Genomic DNA, 20,105 nt, shown 5'->3' with positions numbered 1-20,105 from the left:
AGGAAGGAAAGGAGGCATTTTTAGTGAGAACTCACTAATATGGTAAGCGTGTTGCTTTCTGGTGAGTACCTTGAGGTGTACACGTGGATGCAGAGACCCTCAAGAGAGAACGGTTTCTGCTCACTTGACAGGCGCTCTCAAATATCCACGTTAGATGTTCTGAATATCCTCATGCGCCTCCATTTAAATCTGCTTTCCCTCCAGTACCAGCATTCAAGGGAAAAGTGTTAAGCAACTCAGCTATTGATTTCATTGCTTTTATGTTCTTTAGATCTATGTGTTTCCAGCAGTACGGTGTACTATTTATCACTGAAGGCGTACAATCAGCTTCAAAACAGAATGCGGAGAGTTTATGAGCTAGCCTCGAAAATGAATTACCACTTACAGAACAAAATTTTTGTGTGAAAATATGTTCCCAGTTCGAAATGACTAGCTCATGAATGAACTTCTGAAACCTGGTCCATTTGTACTTCAGGTGGTCTACAATGTACTGATAGATCCTATGAAAGTTTCTCCTTCATAATGCCATGGCGTTAAAAAATGGAATCTAAAGTAAAATATTTTGTACCTTTCCTTTTCTCCTTCCTCCCTCCATCCCTCCTTTTCTCTTCCCATGTTTCCCAAACACAGTTTTAAAAAAATTCCCTATATTCTAAGCCACACTGGCAGAAGAAGCTCCGAAAAAGTGTTAAGGCTGTGACTCACCTCATTGTAATTCTCCTTGTAGGATTTATGGAAAAGGAGTGAAATCCAAGAGAATAAAATAAAACTGAAAAAATCCCAGTGACAAGTAAAAATCCATTCTGTAGGAAATAGAGTTATATAAAAGATTTATATTTTGTTTCATATAACTCAGAGGAAACCCGTATCCCCTGTTAACTGCCGTCTCTAATTAGTTACAGACCATTTAACTCCATAAATATTTTCAAGGATTAATGATAACTGACACATGTATTATGCCTTTAATCTTCTAAGTAATGTTAATATTGATTCATTTTTCTTAGAATCTTGGGGGTGGTGCCGGATTCTATCCCAGTAGAAACCGAGGCACCTTGTAACCAACGCATAATGGTTAGGTTGACCTGGTCATGCATGTTTACCCAGGTATGTCTCTTTGCCGTGTCCTCCACTCAGCTCAGCTCCAGCCATCACCATGGTGACTTCCCTCTTTGTGTTCTTCCATCAACCACTTTCCTCAAACCCCAAGGAAGCCTAGATACCCATGAATTCAAGGGCTCTCCAACTTGACTGTGCTTCAGAACCACGTGAAGGAGCATTAAAAAAAAATACAGATGATGCATGGGTCCCATCGCAGACTGAATCGATCAGCATCATTGGCTGGTCTCTGAGCACGAGACCTAAGCCAACCTGGCTGACCAACAATAGTGCAGTTTTAACGGCATGGAAAGAAGAAAGCATTATTCAAGACCTCTAAAAGTGAAGTTGTTTTTAAAGGGAAAGAGGAGTTTTCAACGGGGATCTGTAATGGTTAATCTTATGGGTCAACTTGACTGGACCACGGGGTGCCCAGGTATTTGGTTAAACATTACTCTGGGTGTGTCTGTGAAGGTGTTTCTGGATGAGATTAGCATTTATTCAAATGCTGAGTAGCAGGCTGAGTAAAGCAGATTGTCCTCCCCAATGGGGATGGGCTACATCCAAATCTACTGCAGGCCTTAAATAGAATAAAAGGCTGAGGAAGGGAGAATTTGCTCTCTCTGCCTAACTGTCTTCTAGCTGAAACATTGGTTTTCTCCTGCCTTTGGACTCAGACTTGGACTAGAACCTACACCATCAGCTCTTCTGGTTCTCAAGCCTTTGGACTTGGACTGAAACTATATAATTGGCTCTCCTGGGTTTGCAGCTTCAGATCTTGGGACTTTTCACCCTCCACAGTTACGTGAGCCAATTCGTTGTTATATACACACATCCTACTGACTCTGTTTCTCTGGAGAACCCTGACCAATACAGGATCATAGTTCTTTTAACTGTGTGTTCTAGTATAAATATATATGAAGGTACATAGAAAACATTTGAGAGAGATTTTGCAATGATAAGCCACAACAGAAAAGAAGACCAAGTGCCATCATGTTAGAATAAAGGTTGAGAAAGTCCCCACCTTTGGAGAGAAGGCCCCTGTTCAGCTGAAGGGAGCTATGGGGGAATGCAGAATAGATCAATACATTTTTCACAAGAAAATGCTTTACATTCTGTTCACATACACATAAGTAATCTCATGTGATTCTAATAAATAGGATGGTGAGAATGTGAATATAGATTAAAGGTGAAGGTGTTGTCTGACTTATACTGAATAGTGATAAGCTCCCTGCTTCCTCAGACCTAAGATGTTTACTGAAAAGATAAATGAAAAGTATCATCGGGAGGAGAAAGGCAGTGCTGTGTGCTGAAGTCCGCAAAACAGCGACACGAGGATTCTCGGTGATCAAAAGCTCTTTGGCCTGGGCCTCTCTTTTTTATTCTGGCTCTCGGTCCCTATGGTCTGTGATCTATGATGTTGAATACCAGAGGTCACAGTGTTCCTGATGGGTGATGTTCCCTGCTGCATTTCCCTCTCCTTTTATCTTTCCTCCTTCAGTCTTTTATTCATTTTTTTCAGTCCTACTTCATTTAAGAAGTTGAGAGATGTTTTAGGAAACACACTAAAAATCAGTCATGTTAATGTGAGAGAGCTTTATATTAGGAATGAGGGCTATTTGGCAAATTATGTTCTCCATTTTAAAATACTGAAAAGTGGAAAAAAACCCAAAAAGGTAGTAACTGCAATTTAAAGCAAATCTTCCTAAATACAGACAAAGAAAACAGGATAAGATAAAGGAATCTTTCTGAGTTTCCTATGCCAGAACTATTCAAACAAACTTTCCAAATACAGGCAACTGGGGAGAAAGAAAATTCACAAGCAAATAATTTAGCATATGACACTTAGTAAAATCTAATGAAAAATCACCAAACTTGATTTCAATATAAAATTGCTGCATGCAAAAACTGTTTTGCAAATGCATTACTGGTTTTAACATAAGTCGCTGTAGAAGGTGTGTTGCGCTAGTTATATTCTATAATTTAGACTTTTAGCTTAGTTGTATGGCTCACTTATGTAACTCTACAAAATGATGAGTCTGGAAGGCTTGAGCTTATAAGGAAAAAATGCCTTCATTTTAGTGAGTCCAGTCTACACTCACAGAAATATCAAATTACTTATTGAAAAATCCCAGATGAAGTAACAAGGAATGTTCTGGGAAGTTGCTGTTGACAGTGTGTTGTCCTGATCTTATAGATGTATGTTTCCCAGGATTACTTAGGGAGGATTATCAGCATTTAAAAAATGAGACTGGGGCTTCCCTGGTGGCACAGTGGTTGAGAGTCCGCCTGCCGATGCAGGGGACGCAGGTTCATGCCCCGGTCCGGGAAGATCCCACATGCCGCGGAGCGGCTGGGCCCGTGAGCCACGGCCGCTGAACCTGCGCGTACGGAGCCTGTACTCTGCAACGGGAGAGGCCACAACAGTGAGAGGCCCACGTACCGCAAAAAAAAAAAAAAAAAAAGAGACTGGCCAGAGGTCTTTTACAGTCTCCTCAGGGAACTCTAGAGGGGTTGAATGGTCTTTTCTTCTTCTTTTTTAAAAAGAAGCATAGAATCTGATTTTGCATAAAAATCTGAGAGCTGGCTTCAGAGAAATAATGAAGAATTAAGAGAATTAAGAATGAATTAAGAGAAATGACTTGTTCCCCAATGTCCTTCCAACAGCCCACCTTGACTGCCCTGACCTTGGACTGTCGCAACTGTCCCATGTTGGTCAAAGCGAGGTCACAGGAGGGGAAGCTGAGGGGGACCTTTCCAAGTCATACCAATCCAGCAGCCTGATCACTGACTTCCAAATAAGGTTAAAGCACAGCTTCATTATCCAGAGCCTGAAATGTCAGCCAACTTCACCAGCATGAGAAGTGCAATCAAAAGGAGACACTGGGCACTGACTTAAAACACACCACTCAGTAAAACGGAAATCTGTATAGCAACAACTGATGTCAACATCGCTGAACATTTTTAAACAACTGCAACAGATTACTATATGGGTGCGCAAACTGAGATAAAAGAATCGTTCCCTGCCTGGAGTCTAAATCCGATGAAATGGAATCATATCAACTGGGCAGTTTTCAAGCACAGAGAGTTACTTCTTCCTACTGTCCTTTCTTTATCCACCACCTGCATCTTCGCCCCCGTTTGCAGCTAACCCTCCATTTTAAGCTCCCATCTCCCCACTTACCGCTGGATCCTTTGAGCATCTTCCCTTCTTTCAGCAAATGTTTGAAAAGGAAACACCTAGGAGGAACAGCAGTGGGAAGCCAATTTTCACCATTACCTGATTTTTCCAACCTGTTACAAAGTGCAACTAATAAAATCAAGAGGGAGCATCATTCCTTGTGCACGTTAAACACTCATGGTACACCAATACCAAATGAAGGGGCCGAGTTTTGACAATGCGATGAATACCCTTGTGGAAATGGCTGGTGAAATGGCACTCCTTGAAGGCCCATATTTCACTAACTTGGAAAAACTTCGTTTCAAGGTCATTTCCAAACGCTCGTCTTGTGCAGAGCAGCATGCATAGAGCAGCAGTAGCATGGCACCAGGTCAATCCATTAGTCATTGCTAGAGTGAGCCTTCTGTGGAGAGGCAGCCTGCTTCAGAGTCAGATGGGCTTTAGAAAAGCATGCCAAGAAAACTTGAAGATTTGAAATGTTACAGAAAAGAAGGTTGCTGCATCTTTTAGTTGCCTACTATCCTTGCAGACAGTGGCTTTTCATATTTTTATGCAAATATTACATCTCTACCCAGTGTGAAAGCCGGGTTAAAAAATGTGGTGAGTGAGTTTGTGCATATGTCTTCAATTGAGGACAGTGCTGAGTGCCAAACTTTGACCAAGCTAATCAGACTGTAGGTCTGTGTGAAAGCCTGAAGTGGTGGAATCTAGTTGCTATAGCTGCAAATTAAACAAATAAATGAGACACCATGGAATGCAGCAAAATATCTGTGGTCTGATTAGTTCATATTTGCCATATGTGTGAATATTAGCGGCAAATTCTGAGTTTAAGTAAAGTTCTTTCCAAGAAGTGCAACTGAGGGCAAATGCTGAGAAATAAATAAAGAAGATCTGAAGTCTACGTCCAAAGAGAAATATTTTACATTTTATATGAGCTTTTAAGGAATTTCATTAACTTTTTAGGTTAGGAGTATATACAAATTCCGTGTTGCTACAGATACAAGATTTCCACCAGGGCATCTTCCCTGGAAGTTTTAGACAGAGTTTGACACTAATTTGTTACTTACTATATGATGATAAGTTGAAATCATTAGCTAAGGGATTTACTTTATTTTATTTTACCTTACCTTATCTTTTCCCGTCCTACTTTAGAGGATTTACATTTATTTGGCCTACTATGTGGCAGGCACTGGGCTATGTACTTCCATGGCTACAATCTCATGAATTCCCACAACAAGCTTTAAATTCCCCACTAGTGGAACTCGGCAGAGAAATTTAGAAAGACTGTTGGGCAGAGAATGCTATTCTGATTAGCCTCTTAAATCGCATACACTAAACTGTTTCCACAGAATAATAAAACTGGAGAAAACTACGGAGGTCACTTGGTTCAGTTCCCTTTTCTAGGTGGCTCACAGGTCTGCATCTATTTGAAGTGTGGCAAACAGAAACAGAGCGGCTTTTTTTGAGTTAACCTGGTGTGAGAAAGAGAATAGAGCAAAAAAGACATTCTGCTGTGTGTGCGGTCATGGCAACAAGGACGTATAGAAAGGAATGTTTATTAACATCGATCTTTTTACCCTACACATATAGATAGTAGCAATGTGGACAGCAGCACGTGGACCTATAAGATAATTAGATCTATTACCAGATCACATGAATTAATGTATTTGATAAGGATGAAAAAGTTTGCATTAAAGGGAAACATTTCCACCAATCAGGGCTAATCTTTGCACTTAGGTTAAAACATACCTTAATTAGATCATTAGGTGCAAGCTCCTTCTCTGAATATGGATACGGCAGAACAATAGGAAAAAAATCACTCTTGCTTAGATGAGAAGGAAAATAATTTAAAATGCCAAGAATGTTTACCAGTGTCTTGATGAAATACGTTTGTGAGCTATAACGACAATTCATGTTGAAAGACATCTCTTTAACTCGATGTTAAAGCTCCATGGAGAGAGGCCCTCGGTAGAGTAAGTGCCGTGGGGTCAGGCAGCTCAGCATTCTACTCCCAGCTAGTCCCCTCGTCAGCGGGCTGAGCTTGGACAAGTGGACGTCATTTTCAGTAACAGTTACTGCTGCCTGCTCTTCCTGTCTGCCACCACGTATGTCATCATCATCTAAATACCTGTCTTGACCTTAGGAATCAACCATCCTCTCCACGCACAGTTACAACGTGGTTATAATTTACTGCTCTGAAAAATCAATTATGTTGTTACTGACTTTACTCAGAGTGTTGTCTCCAAAGCAGCTTCAACTCAATGACACAAACTTAGGCACCGCAATTCAAAACAAAGAATACATCATTTTATTAAACCCCAGTATATCCATTCAATGATCCTCAAGTTCTTGGTCCTGCAGCTTCCCCAGAGCCCATCCCATATTTGCACTGCATTTAACAAGCTGGAATTCCCTAGGAATACGTCTTAGGGTCCTGCAATTTGTGGAAAAACAAAAATAACAACTTTAAATCTTAGCTTAACCACACTGGTCAGGTAAGAATGACGTGGAAGCTTTAGTGTAGAGAACAGTGAAACTGCCGAAAAAGTTAATGGAAGCTTGGACAACACTAACGACTGCACCTGCCAAGTCATGTGAAAGTGTGAAAACAAATCTAGACAAGCTGAAGCCTGTTCAGGGGAGAGAGTGGGATGAAGGGTGTGTATACCATTTCCTCAGTAAATGTTTACCAAGTGTGCACTTAATCCCAGACACTATGCTAGGTTTTGGAGGAAAGGATAAAAAATTTTGTTGTCCTTTATGGCCTCATAGCCAATTGGAGGAGTAAGCAAGTAACTGAACAGTAACCAAACAATGTGATGAGAGAAAACATAGGTGTATAAACAAAGTGTTATGAGGGCAGTGAGAAGGCCTACTCAGATGCCGAGGAGCCTCTGGACTAGTTCACTCATAGGTGGTGTCTGAGAAAGAAATGCAGAAAGGGGGCATCAGACCTTCAGTTCTTCTAGAAAAGTAACTGAGGCAGCAGTGCGGAGACAGGTCTGGTGATGAGACAGTGGGGAGGAGAGAGATGAATTGAGCTTGTTGCCTCGGTTCAGTTGAGTGATGATGAAGCCTTGAACTAAAGCAAGGATGGTGGAGGTTAGGAGGCTGGGGCAGACTCGACAGCTACTTTGGAGGTATATACGATATGACTTGCCAACTAACTCTGAGGGGTCTCGTGAAAAGGAGCTTTTAGATGAATCTTGCCATTATTGAGATGGAGATGCAAGATGGGGTTACAAGATTTAGAGGAGGGGTTAATGAGGTTGTTTCAATATGTTTATCTCAAGGTCCTTGTGTCAAATGCAGAGTGTGATGCCCTATGAGACACCGGACCAGGAAGTACAGACTTGGGAATAACTCTTGTAGGGCAGAGACTGAAGTCATGAGGGAGAGTGAGACCCTTTTGGAAGAGAACATGAGGAGAACAAATAGGACTGGTGTTTCAATCTTGAACAATGGATGAAGGGACTGGGCAGATTCGGACTTAAAAAGAACGGAAGGCTCAGTTCCTTATGAGAGTCTTTCCTAAGCTGAAGACCCCATGGTCTTGGTCTACTGCTGAAGCTCCATCATCAGGAATGCTCAAGCAGAGACTGAATTTGCCATTATATTGTTCAAGTGATTCAAGTATCACATGGTGTATGGACCAGATGATCTTTAGAGTCGCTTCTCAAGTCCAAGATTCTGGCATTCTGTGCCTCTGTGACGGAAAGTGCAGCTTTTCTCCCACTTCACTTTCTTTGGCAGCCATCATTGATGCTTGCTGAGGTTGGAACTTCAATTAAAAGGGAACTGGAAAGGATATAGGGATGGACTTCTGCCAAGGAGTTAAGTCTGTGGCTAATGAATGATCTGTCTGTGGTAGTGAAGAAGGAAGCCAGTTCCCAGGACAACACCTGCCTGCCTGTCCCCACCCGTCCCCCAACTATGAAGAGCTAAGGGCAGATGAATGGGAAACATATGAATGAAGTTTACTTTGAAATATCTATGGATTTAAGGATTAGGGGTAAGAAAACTTGAGTAAACCACTCTTTGGGTTTTGCTGACCCCAAAATATCTGAATATAATTTATAGACCTTTTGATGAACTCACACTACTGCTGGGCCTGCTCATCTATTACATGTAGCAAGAAAAAGGGCAGAGTATAAGCCAAGTAATAGTAGCCTTGAATTCTACCCTTGCATGGAAAATCAGTTCTACAAAGGAATTTGTGATGGCAGGAAGTTACTTTAAAAAGCCATCTGGCTATTACCCTAGAGAAAAAATACCCAAATAAAGCAATCAATATATGGAAGAGCTTTTCAATACATTTGATCCAGGCTATTACTTATCTGGCCTGTAGCTCTTAGATGTTCCAAGGACCCATGGTGTGTTCTTCAGACATCAATTCTGGCCTTTTCAGGTAAGAGAAACAATATATGTACAACCAATAAGCCCCTCTGGGGGGACAGCAGGCCCTGCATGCAAGATTTGGCTGCAGTGCAGCTGAATTTGAAAAGTGAAGTAAAATACAAGTTAGGAAAAAAGTGAATGGTTTGCGGTTGCATTCTCTGTCAACAATTATGGAGGGGAAACGAGAAAGAGTGGGGTGAAAGAGAACGAGAGAAAATGTGGACATAGAATATTGATAAAGTCGATTCATTCATGCAATAAATTAGGTACTGTTCCAGGTGCTAGGGATAAATCAGTCACTAAAACAAAGATCCCTGCCTTTGTGGAAATTAAATTCTAGACGAAGGAGATGGACAATAAGCTCTGAACACAACATATAAATAAAAGCATATAGTATGTCAAAGGCAGTAAGTGCCATGAGGGGGATAGGGAGAAAGGTACGGGGATTCCGGGGGGATGGGGTGGCTTCGGTGCCTAAGAGGCTACTCAGCAAAAGCCTTGCTGAGAAAGCGCCATTGAGCAAGGATTTGAGGCGGGTGAGGAAGTGAGTTAAGCAGATCTCTGGTGGAGAGCATTCCAAGACAAGCAGAGTGCTTGGTGTGTTCGAGGAACAGAAAGGAGGCCAGCTCAATCTACTAACATCTACTGATTCGTCAAATGATTATTGAGTACCTATACTATGCCAAGGGCTATGCCAGGCACTGAAGAGAGAAAAATTAATCCCCAAAGCTCAAGAAGCTATGAAGGAGATACGGTGTTCAAAACTGTGTGGTCTGGCCGTGACATTGTGTCTTCTTTACCCTAGGACATTTTTAATTCCCTTACCCCCCGCCCCGGTCTTCCTCTTTCTCAACTCCTATTCAATCTCCCTCCTTGTCGTGGCCATTTCTCTTCTCACCCATGATGTTCCCTCCTTTCCTTTTCTCTTCTCCCTATCTTTTCTCCTTCCCCATCCTAGCCTCTCTATCTCCTCCTCTTCTTTCTTGCTTCTTTCAGGACTTTTTCTTTACCTTTGATTTTCTGTAGTTTAAAAGTGATACGCCTAGGCGTAGTGTTTTTTGTTTGTTTTGTTTTGTTTCGGCATTTATCCTGTTTGGTGTCCGCTGAGCTTCCTGGATTTGTGGTTTAAGGTCTAAAATTAATTTGAGGGAAATTCTCAGTCATATTTCTTCTGTTTCCTTCTCCTTCTTCTCCTTTTGGTAATCCCATCATGCATCTGTTACACCTTCAGTAGTTATCCCATAGTTTTTGGATGTCTGTTCTGCTTTTTCAGTCTTTGTTCTTTTTGCCTTTCAGTTTTTGAGGATTCTGTTGATATATTTTCTAGCTCAGAGAGTCTTTCCTCAGCTGTGTCTAGTCTACTAATAAGCCCACCAAAGGCATTCTTTATTTCTGTTACAGTGTTTTTTATTGCTAGCATTTCTTTTTGGTTCTTTCCTAGGATTTTCATCTCTCTGCTTACATTGCCCATCTGTTCTTGCATGACGCCTACTTTATCCCTTTGCATATTAACCATAGCTGTTCTAAATTCCCAGTCTGATAATTCCAACATCCCAGCCATGTCTGGTTCTGCTCTTCTAATTGTGTTTGTTGTCTTTGGTATGCCTTGTGATTTTTTTTTTTGATAGCCGGACATGATGTACTGAGTAAAAGGAACTCCTGTAAAAGGCCTTTAGTAATATGGTGGTGAGGTGTCAGAGGAGGAAAAGTGTTCTACAGTCCTATGATTAGGACTCAGTCTTTTAGTGAGACTGTGCCTCTGGACTATGAACTTCCCAAGTGTTTCTTGGGGTTTTTTTTCCCCCTCAGGTAGGACAGGAAGGCTAGAGCCAGCTGGAGTTGGGTATGTCCCTCCTCCCAGGTCATGATACCTCAGCGGGTTAGACTCTGGTTAACTAGTTTCCATTAAGGTCAGGCTTTGTTAAGAGCTAAGTGTTCTGATGTATTGTATTTCACAATGGTTCCTTTTCTCTTCCCTCTGCTGTAAGAATGAGGGGATGTTTCTCTGAAACTTATCGTGGGAATCTGGTTGAGCTCCTGCAGGTAAATCTCACAATATTGTGGGAACCTCTCTATGCCGGGGCCACCCTGGACTTTCTCACTCTCGGGTTGCCCTCTCTGAGCCTCCAGTAATCCATCAATTACCATTCAGTTTTCCCTCCCCGGGTGCTGGTTCCCGCAGTGGTTTCTGCTCAGGAGACTCTGCTCCAGTTTAGTTGTAATTCTCTGTATTTGCTTGTCTGTCTCTCTAACCTTGGGGCAGTGGTTTGCTCTATGTTCTCCCTTCTCATATGGATCCAAGAAGAGTTGTTGATTTTTTCAATCTGTTTAGCTTTTTACCTGTTATGATGGAGTTGCAACTTCCAAGCTCCTCATATGTGGAACCAGAAAACCCTCTTCGTCTCTGCCTCACAAACTTGTTCAAAGGTTTCTCAAACATCATTTAAAAGAATACATTTTCTCAATTTACAATATTTCCAGGTGAAATAAAAAATAAGAAAGAAAATTGACAAAAGCTAAAATAAATACCTTAAAATCCATTACTGATTTAAAAGAGACAGAATAATTGAATCTTCATGTCAAACTTTAGACGGGCAATATCTAACACAGGAGAATTGGGCTTGGTAGAACTAATGACCACAAATGAAAATTCACAATGGAAGAAGCTAAAATCAGTAAAATTTGACACGAGAAAAGCTTACGGACGAGAACAGTATTCAATAATTCTGAAAGTATCTGCCTCACTGTGGATGTAGCTCTCCTTCTTGTTCTTTGGGGTCTTATTTATTTTCTTTGGGAGGTCCATTGGGAGCCTTGGAAAGAAGTTCCCAAGAAACTTCTGACCTCTGTTCCAGTCTTACTTTTATTTTTGAAATTTTTCAGATATCTTCTAGTTACTTTAGAATATATTGTGAAAATTGAGAAAGGTAGTTTTTTCATATGAAAAAGAAGGTCTTCTTTCAACCAACAACTTATTCTATGAAATATCCAATATCAGGGTGGCAGACTCCATGGGTCATGAAATGCATAATCTTTTTATCCCAGAAAAGGAAAATTTCTATAAGTTGTATTATTTACCAAAAGAATAATGTCTAATTTGAGTTCCTGCAAAACCAATGATCATCCAAGCAGTATTTAATGCCTTCTTTTCTGGGAAAGACAGATGTACAAAAACTTTGGTAATTACCAAATGTCAAAGTAATATTGAACAGAATAAACATTTGCCTAAATTAAGGTTCTCTTGAGGATCAGTTACATATAACAAGAACAACTGACAAATCAAGCATGATGAGAGGTGGGATTTATTTTTTTGTCTCCTGATAAATTATATGGGGAATGAATAACTCCTGTTGTGATTAGAAGAGCATCTAGGTCATGTCTGCTTAAAGATCTGTGGGATAATAATAATATCCTAACCTTCTGCCGTGCTTGGCACTCTCAAAAGCACTTTATAAACATTACTTAGGTCTTCAATAAGCTGAGACTGTCTTGTTGGTTTTTTCCTGTTATAGCATCACTGAGAGTCTGCAATCTTTCTAGAGTTTAAATATTTATTTACTTATTGCTTTTAAAGTGTATTTACTCCATTGACAATGCTTTAAAATTATAATCAGCATTAGAGAAATGTTCACAGTTCTACTTTTGCAACTAAGAAACAAGCCAGAGTAACAACAGTGCTTCTCCTTGCCCGAGTGAACAGTCTGTTGGTCTGGGAAACTGTTTTCTTACTTACCTTCATCCACTTCAAACATGCCCTTCCCATCCTTTAAAACTGCATGTGTTTTTCTCATCCTGTAACTACACACTGCCTACCAGGGTGCTTTGCATGTGGTGGGTTTTCAAAAAATGTTTGCTAGATTGAATTAAACCAAAGCTCAGCCCGCATATGTGGCAGCCATGCGGAATCCTACCACAACTATCTGTGACCACTCTCATTACATTTTGGAAACTCTGATTCATTTGCTGATATCACTTCTGTTTTTCTTTTGTCTGATTCTCAGTGGACTGAGAATAAAAGGTGATAGAAAGAAATAAATGTAAACTTGACATTCTTCTAAGTTTCAAAAGCAACTACACAAACATCCTTTACATTATCAACACTTAGTGAATACCTAATGGGCAGGTATGCTGTTTGAATTTCTGGGAATACAAAGATAAATAGGTTTGCAAGGACAGAACAAGTTTTGATTTTGGATATTGAACTGACTCCATTTAAATGTGCTATACTGGAGCTTCCCTGGTGGTGCAGTGTTTAAGAATCCACCTGCCAATGCAGGGGACATGGGTTTCGAGCCCTGGTCTGGGAAGATCCCACATGCCACGGAGCAACTAAGCCTGTGCGCCACAACTACTGAGCCTGCACTCTAGAGCCCGCGAGCCACAACTACTGAGCCTGCGTGTCAAAACTGCTGAAGCTCTTGCGCCTAGAGCCTGTGCTCTGCAACAAGAGAAGCCACCACAATGAGAAGCCCGGGCACCGCCATGAAGAGTAGCCCCCGCTCGCCGCAACTAGAGAAAGCCCATGCGCAGCAGTGAAGACCCAATGCAGCCAAAATCAAATAAATAAATAAACAAACAAATAAATAAATGTGCTATACTTTATATGTTTGTATTTTTAGTTGTAGTAAATTAAAATTCTTTGTGTGGAGGGTGTGTGGGTGTGTGCTATTTTAATGCAGCCTGGAGATAAGCTAGTGTTTACACAGCAAGGGTGTATTACCCTTCTAGTCACCCATTTCCTCTTCCCTTCTGCAAATAAATTCTAGGATTGCTTGCTGAGAGAAAAGAGGAAGACAATGGAAAGAAAGAGATAGGATATTTTCCTTTAGTTATAATCATGTCTAACTTTTGGCAACTTTAGTGTAAATCAAAATTGAAACCCCTGTGGATTTCAGACCCTGTAAGTTTTCTCTTATGCCTGTTTGAATGCTGCAAATTCAAGACTGACTTGATGATTCTCCTGAAATGGTGTCATGATAGACTTACACACTGCATCTCAGTTCTGCGGTTCAGGGCTCTGGATCCCTAGAAATTATGTTGAGATTCTTCAAACAATGAATATGATTCTATACGTAAGAACAGAGTACATTCTCTCTTGGAATTCTTGTAGTTATAAAGATCTAAGCAGGCAATGATAGTGAGCAGGCCTAGAGAGCCGTAAACCATTTGCAGAAATATTTGACGGTTACAAATTAAACTAGACAGTATTAAATAAAATATGTTCTATCCTCCTACATTCTTAGATATATTTTTGTAAAACAAAATAAAAAATATGATTGGATGAGTAGTAAAAGTTATAAATTACAAATGTAAATATTTAGTATAATATAAATATCCCCAAATTTTATTTTCTTGCCTTCATTTCAGCAAATTCACTAAATATGTTTTTATAATGGAAATTCTTATAAAACTGGAGCTCTACTGACAGTATTAATCTAAAATATCAATTAAAAATAAAATTTAATTATAATTAAAGTGTATAAAACTTGAGTGCTTTCATCAAAATATGAACATTAAATAAATGTAAAAATTTTAATGAATTATTTTCATACTTTAAAATTAGATATTCAGAAGTAGCTATTAAAATTAAAGGCAAATACAAACTATAATTAATTAAATACAATTTTTAAAAAGCTGAAAATGCTGATTTAATTTTTTGATGTTTCGTAAATCATATTCACATTTTTTATAAAGATTAAATTATTCATGATTGCAGCACTGAATGTTCATATTTTAATTGCCAATCCAAAGCATCAGCACCATGTTTTATGCATGATGTATTTAAAGTTTCACATATACATATTTAGAGTAATGCAAATTGTTTAATATTGCAAAATATTCCTCAGCCATCAAATGCCACTTCTTTGTTAGTAATTCTGGAACCATGAATTGGAACATGAAAAAAAGCCAAGAAATGGTCATTCAGCTTTTCTAAGACAAAATTCATTGGGAAAGAAGCCTATTGAGCTCATATTATCTGAGAGGACTTGACATGTTCGTTAATTTATTTTTCCGTTTCCTAAATATTTCTGTCACTCAAATCCTCCTTGCATTTCTAAGTAGTGTTTTTCTCCAAGAGTGAGAATTTTAACCCATCAAAGTGAATCAAGGGAAAATTAGGAGCGTCCAGCTGAAGTTCTAATAACTTCATACAAACTTAATAAACCATTCATTCGCAACATTAGATGGTGCCAAGATCTGCAAAGATTGTGATTTATTCTCTAACCAGAAGGTAACACTGTACAGTTTAGGGATGTAGACAACAGGCCAGATTGCCCAGGACTCTTCTTCTATAGCACATGATGTAATCATTTGTTCTCAGCTAAGGCCCTTCTGGTGTCAGAAACCTTCTAAGCCTCAGTTTCTTCATCTGTAAAAGGGATAATAATTTCTTGTTCGTAGAACCACTATGAAAATTAAATTACATAGCCTGGCACACAGTAGGTTATCGAAAAATAGTAGTTATTAGTATTGACTGGCAAAGAATTATGGGGACTGGCTGTACTGCATTAGTCATCAATCTAATGATTAGGTACTGCTCTTCCTATATGCCAGGTGGCTGGGCAGAGACGCAGGATTCGAAGGCTGCCATTTTGCACTAGCTGTATAACATTTTTGCGGACATGTACCATGGAGAAATGAAAGTGCGGGGCCAGCACAGCTAACAGCAGAGCAAACTCGGCTTGTAAAAGTGGGGAAAGGCTCCATGAAGAAGACAGTATACAAGCTGGCAGGATAAGCAAGAGTTTCCCAGTGAAGAATGGGAAGGGCATTGGGGGCAGAGGATTGCAAAGACTTGGGAGTTATGAAAGCATTTCCACATTCAAGAAAAGCAAAAAGTTGGAGAGAGGCAGAGTAACCATGTCAGGCTCCTGGTTAAATTTAATTGACAAGACCCAACAGTTTTGTTTATAGCTAGACCTGAGGTGCCATGTTAATCATTCTACAGTGTGGCTCTAATTGGACTCAAGGAAAATTCCAGTTCTCTGAGATGTGCTACTTTTGAGGCGTTGGCTTACAAAAGGTTTGATCAATGGCCCTCAGTACAATAATGTTTGTTTGTTACTACACAGCATTTTCTTAAAATATACCAAAATTGGGGGCAGAAGGGAAACACTTGCTTTGGACCTCGGATGCGTGATTTCCAGTTCTTCATTCCCCTATAATTTCTGTCATGGGTTGCCCTTTTCACTAGGAGCACCCAGGGACACATTCTAAAAATTGATGTAACCAAAAAATGCAGGCTTCTTAGTTAATTAGTTAACTAAGTTAAAACAGTGCTCAATTCCAGAGATGGAAAGGGAAGACGACACAAAATTTCTCTGCAGAAAATATACCCTCAAATCTTGTCAAGCAATGTGCAAACCAGCCAAAGTATTTGATCTGAAACTTGTGAAGGTAACATCATTGCTAAAGCATCCGAAAGAATTAGACTGAGAAGAAGGAAAAGACCTCGAAGCTGCAGGCAAATATCCTGGGATGGGCAGACCCTGACAAGGTGGACGACCACTGCTAAGGACACCTCCAACGCCTGTGACTCTCCCAGGGAAAGTAACAGCCCTGCCTCTCCTCCAGGGGAAATTCTCCAAGTACACTGGTTACTTTCAACACAATCTCACTGATGGGAAGCGGAGGAGGCATGGGGTGTCCGTAGTGGTGCAGGTGGGAATCAATCCTTAGTCTCCAACAGGGGACAAGCCTTTGAATGGCACAGAAATTAAATCTGTCCTGGAGTGAGCCAATTGTATTACACGGAACACCACTGACACCTCTTATAAACTGTGGATTCATCTACTATGTAGTTTTAATGGTGACTCAATTTCATGAGAAGACATTTTTTATATATGTTCAGTTTTCTTCTCTAACTGTACTCTCTCATTATAATTTTCAATTCACAGCTATTTAGGTAGATTCTGCGGGCAGTCTAAATTAGAAAACAGCTCTTTAGTAGATTTTTTTTTAAATAAAAGGAAATCATTTGTTTTAGTCCACTTACCATTCCATGATTCAGCCACCCTGGGATAAAATTATCAAGCAACTTCGGGTAAATCATCTCTCTGTCATAGGCATAAATGATCCAGAACACCGCTACAACGAACTGGAAGGGAAAAAGAGATCCTTTATTTCAAAGGCACCAACTGTCCACAGGATACAATTTGTTGGTTATCTATTGTTCAAAGAACCCAACAAAACTATAATTTATAATGAAAGACAAATCAGTAAGCCAGCTAATAACTGCAAAGATTGTTCTAACTTCATCCCATTAGTGGTAACTGTTGGGGTCCCTCCTCTTTCCTTGATCTCCCAACTGTGTTCTCTCAGGCGAAGGGCTCTGTTTGTGAGGGAGAGAGAGATGGCCTCTCTGACATCTGGAACAGCTCCCTTCCAGGGCTAAGCGTGTTGGTTTGATTCCTCTCAAGAGGGTTTAAAAGTTCATTGGTGGTTTTTTGGATCCCATTCCCCACTGTACAGCGTTAGAACACATTCAAGAAGCTGTAGTGTATTTTCCTTGAACCCATCATGTGGTTTAAATTAATCTTCACGTTCTCAAGTTTCTATTGCATCACTCACAGCATTGAAATCACTACTATAAAATGTCCCAAAGTCACAATTCCAGCACATGTATTAATTTATATAGCCTAAGCGGGGGCTTTAGCGACACGGAGAAGCAGAGTGTACAAACAGTTAAGGAAGATTCCTAATTTATGAATAATTCATAAATTCATCTGGATTCCAGAGGTTTATTTTGACCCATCAGCAACATCATCAAAAAAAGCGAGGAGAGTACTCAATTTATTATCTTATCTTTCCTCAAACTAATGGTGAGAGAAGAAGCTCCGATAAAATAAAGAAATGAATGGCCCAAGGACTTAACCTTCACCATAGAATTATTTTTAAAAAAATGAATGCTTTTGTAGATAGTCTATAAATGTAGCATGTAGAAAAGGGAATGAACCATCCCAGAGGGAGGTCTCATAGTCTCTTCAGAGTTACGTGTCAAAATAATAAATACTATGGAATGATAAAATGTGGCATGAATGTTAAACAGAAACAATTTTATCTCATTTCTTGTAAGTCATCCATGCCCTGACATTTTATTAATAATATAAATTTTATTGCCACTTTTTATAAAACTCCTGGTGTTTATAGCTCAAGGCTAGTAATCAGAAGGATTCCAAAGTTCTTTTAGAAGTACGTCAGTTATCACACGGATAGTCTTAGCCCGAAAAAAAATTCACCCTTAAAACCCAGGATGTTATGAACATTCCCTGATTCATAAAACACATTGAATGATAATTACAATAGGCAACTGTAGATAACACACGTAGTTTTAATACCAGATTAGGGTCCCCAGTTATTTATCCTGCTTTTGGGGCAACTATTTTCACCCAGTGGATAAATGCACAAGAGGAAAAAAGAAAAAAACATCTATTATTAGCTTAAGGTTAACTATCGTCAGGATCTTTCCAAGTACAACAAATAATTTTTGAATTATCCGCAATTTGGGTTTGTTCATTCCACTACTAACTTCATGTGTATTGAATATCAGTGTTCCCTGCCCTCAGACCTGGGTGGGCTCCATGCTTTACAGCCTTGTTACACAAAGTGTGGTCCCATGGGTCAGCAGCACCCACGCCACCTGAGAGCTTTTTAGATGTGCAGAATGCTAGGTCCCAGCCTGACATGTTCTGATCCTGTATTTTAATAAGATCCTGAGGTCATTCCTATGCACATAAATGTTTGAGATGTCCTGCTTTGGAAGGCTCTGCTCCAGCCACCTGGAACCTCCTCCCTCGCCATGGAGTGAGGCAATCCCAGGTCCAAGTGGCTGGTCTACCCAGAGCCTGCACCCCCTCCCCTTCTAAACCACATCCTGGGAAACCATGACCCTGGAATTTCCTGCCTAAGTAGACACAAGTATGCCTCAGGGCCTGTGTGGGTCTCCTTCTCGGGTCTGACCCTGGAAGACTGACTGTGCAATAAATGTTTGTATCCCTTGACCAGAGAGATGGTTAAGGGGTATTTATTCTTGTAGGATGAGAACCAAAGTTTTACATGTGGCCTGGGTGTCCATACACAGGCATGAAACCGTTTCAATCCTGGATGGAGCCATCAGTAGAATCCCTTTACCTTTGCCACATAGTGTAATTTAATCATGACAGCGACATCCCATCACAGTCACAAGTCCCCTTCCATACTCAAGGGGAGGGGATTATACAGGCCTGTGTAGCAGGGGGCAGAATCTTTGGGCCGTCTTAGATTCCTGCTTACCATATTCTTCTGCTCTTCTTTTCCAATATTGTTTTGGCTATTTTAAGTCCTTGGCATTTTCATTTAAATTTCAGAATCTCAGCTTGTGAATTTCTACAAAAACATCCCCCTAGAATTCTGATTATGACTGTACTGAATCAGTATATTCAATATGAGGAGAAAAGACATCTTAACAGTATTGAGCCTTCTAACCTATGAACATAATTTATGTCTCCATTTATTAAGATCTGTAATTTCTCAATGTTCGTAGTCTTCAGTGACAGCTCTTGCACATATTTTAAGTCTACCACTAAGCATTTTATGTTTTTTCTGCTATTGTAGATAGCATTAAATTTTTTTTTTACATTCTTTGTTTGCTAGCATATAAAAACACAAATGATTTTTTGTATATTGATGTGGTATCCTGTATCTTTGCTAAATTCACTTAGTCATTTGAGTGGTTATGTTATAAATTATTTTTGGTTTTTATATGTACACGATCTACAAATGAAGACAGTTTTTCTTCTTTCTTTACAATTTGTGTGCCTTTTCGTTCTTTTTCTTTTCTTATTGCACAATGTTGACCAGAAGTGATGAAGAGTGAGCATCTTTGTCTTCTTCCCTACTTAGGGAAAGTGTTCAGTTTCTCAACATTTCAGTTTAATATTAATTGCAGGTCTTTCTTAGGTGTCTTTTATCAAGTTGAGGAAAATCTCTCCTATTCTTAATTTATGTATATAATGACTGAGTGCTGAATTTTTTCAGATAGCTTTGCTGCATATCTTCAGGTGACCATATATTTTTTTCTCCTTTATTCTGTTAATATGATGAATGACAGCAATTGATTTTTAATGTTAAACCAACCTTTAATTCCTGGTCATTATGATGATCTTTTTTTATTTAATTATTTTAATTTTTAATTTTATAATATTTTATATATTATTGGATTCGACTTGCTGATATTTTAAGGAATTTTTTCCATCTTTATTCATAAAGTATATCAACGTCTAGTTAGTTTTTGTTTTTTCTCATAACATCATTTTCTAATATTGGTTACAGGATAATGCTGGCCTCAAAAAATAAAGTGGGAAGTGTTCTCTCCTCTATTCTGTGAAGGACTTTGTGCAAGGTTGGTATTATTTCTTCCTTACCTATTTGATATACTTCTCCAGTGGCATCA

The 20,105-nt window shown here is 39.5% G+C and overlaps 1 protein-coding gene across 5 annotated transcripts in view; it reads right to left on the bottom strand.

Moving 5' to 3' along the window:
• Positions 1-20,105, bottom strand: part of AIG1 (androgen induced 1) — a 233,977-nt gene that overhangs the window by 125,762 nt on the left and 88,110 nt on the right. For 4 of the 5 annotated variants that reach the window (XM_022558110.3, XM_030760282.2, XM_022558130.3 and 1 more), the window contains one exon: positions 16,671-16,772. In XM_022558110.3, coding sequence (XP_022413818.2) covers positions 16,671-16,772 — 102 coding nt within the window. Of the gene's footprint in view, positions 1-4,279; positions 4,336-16,670; positions 16,773-20,105 lie in introns of all 5 variants that reach the window. The other variant, XM_022558096.3, reaches the window with a different exon arrangement.

Source organism: Delphinapterus leucas, chromosome 12 (genome assembly GCF_059928025.1).
Source record: "Delphinapterus leucas isolate spDelLeu-1000000601 "Yukka" chromosome 12, BTC_Dleu_Yukka2, whole genome shotgun sequence".
In the NCBI taxonomy this organism is placed as follows: Eukaryota; Metazoa; Chordata; class Mammalia; order Artiodactyla; family Monodontidae; genus Delphinapterus; species Delphinapterus leucas.
Note: the sequence above shows the minus strand (reverse complement) of the source record. Positions and strands in the feature narration are given on the sequence as shown.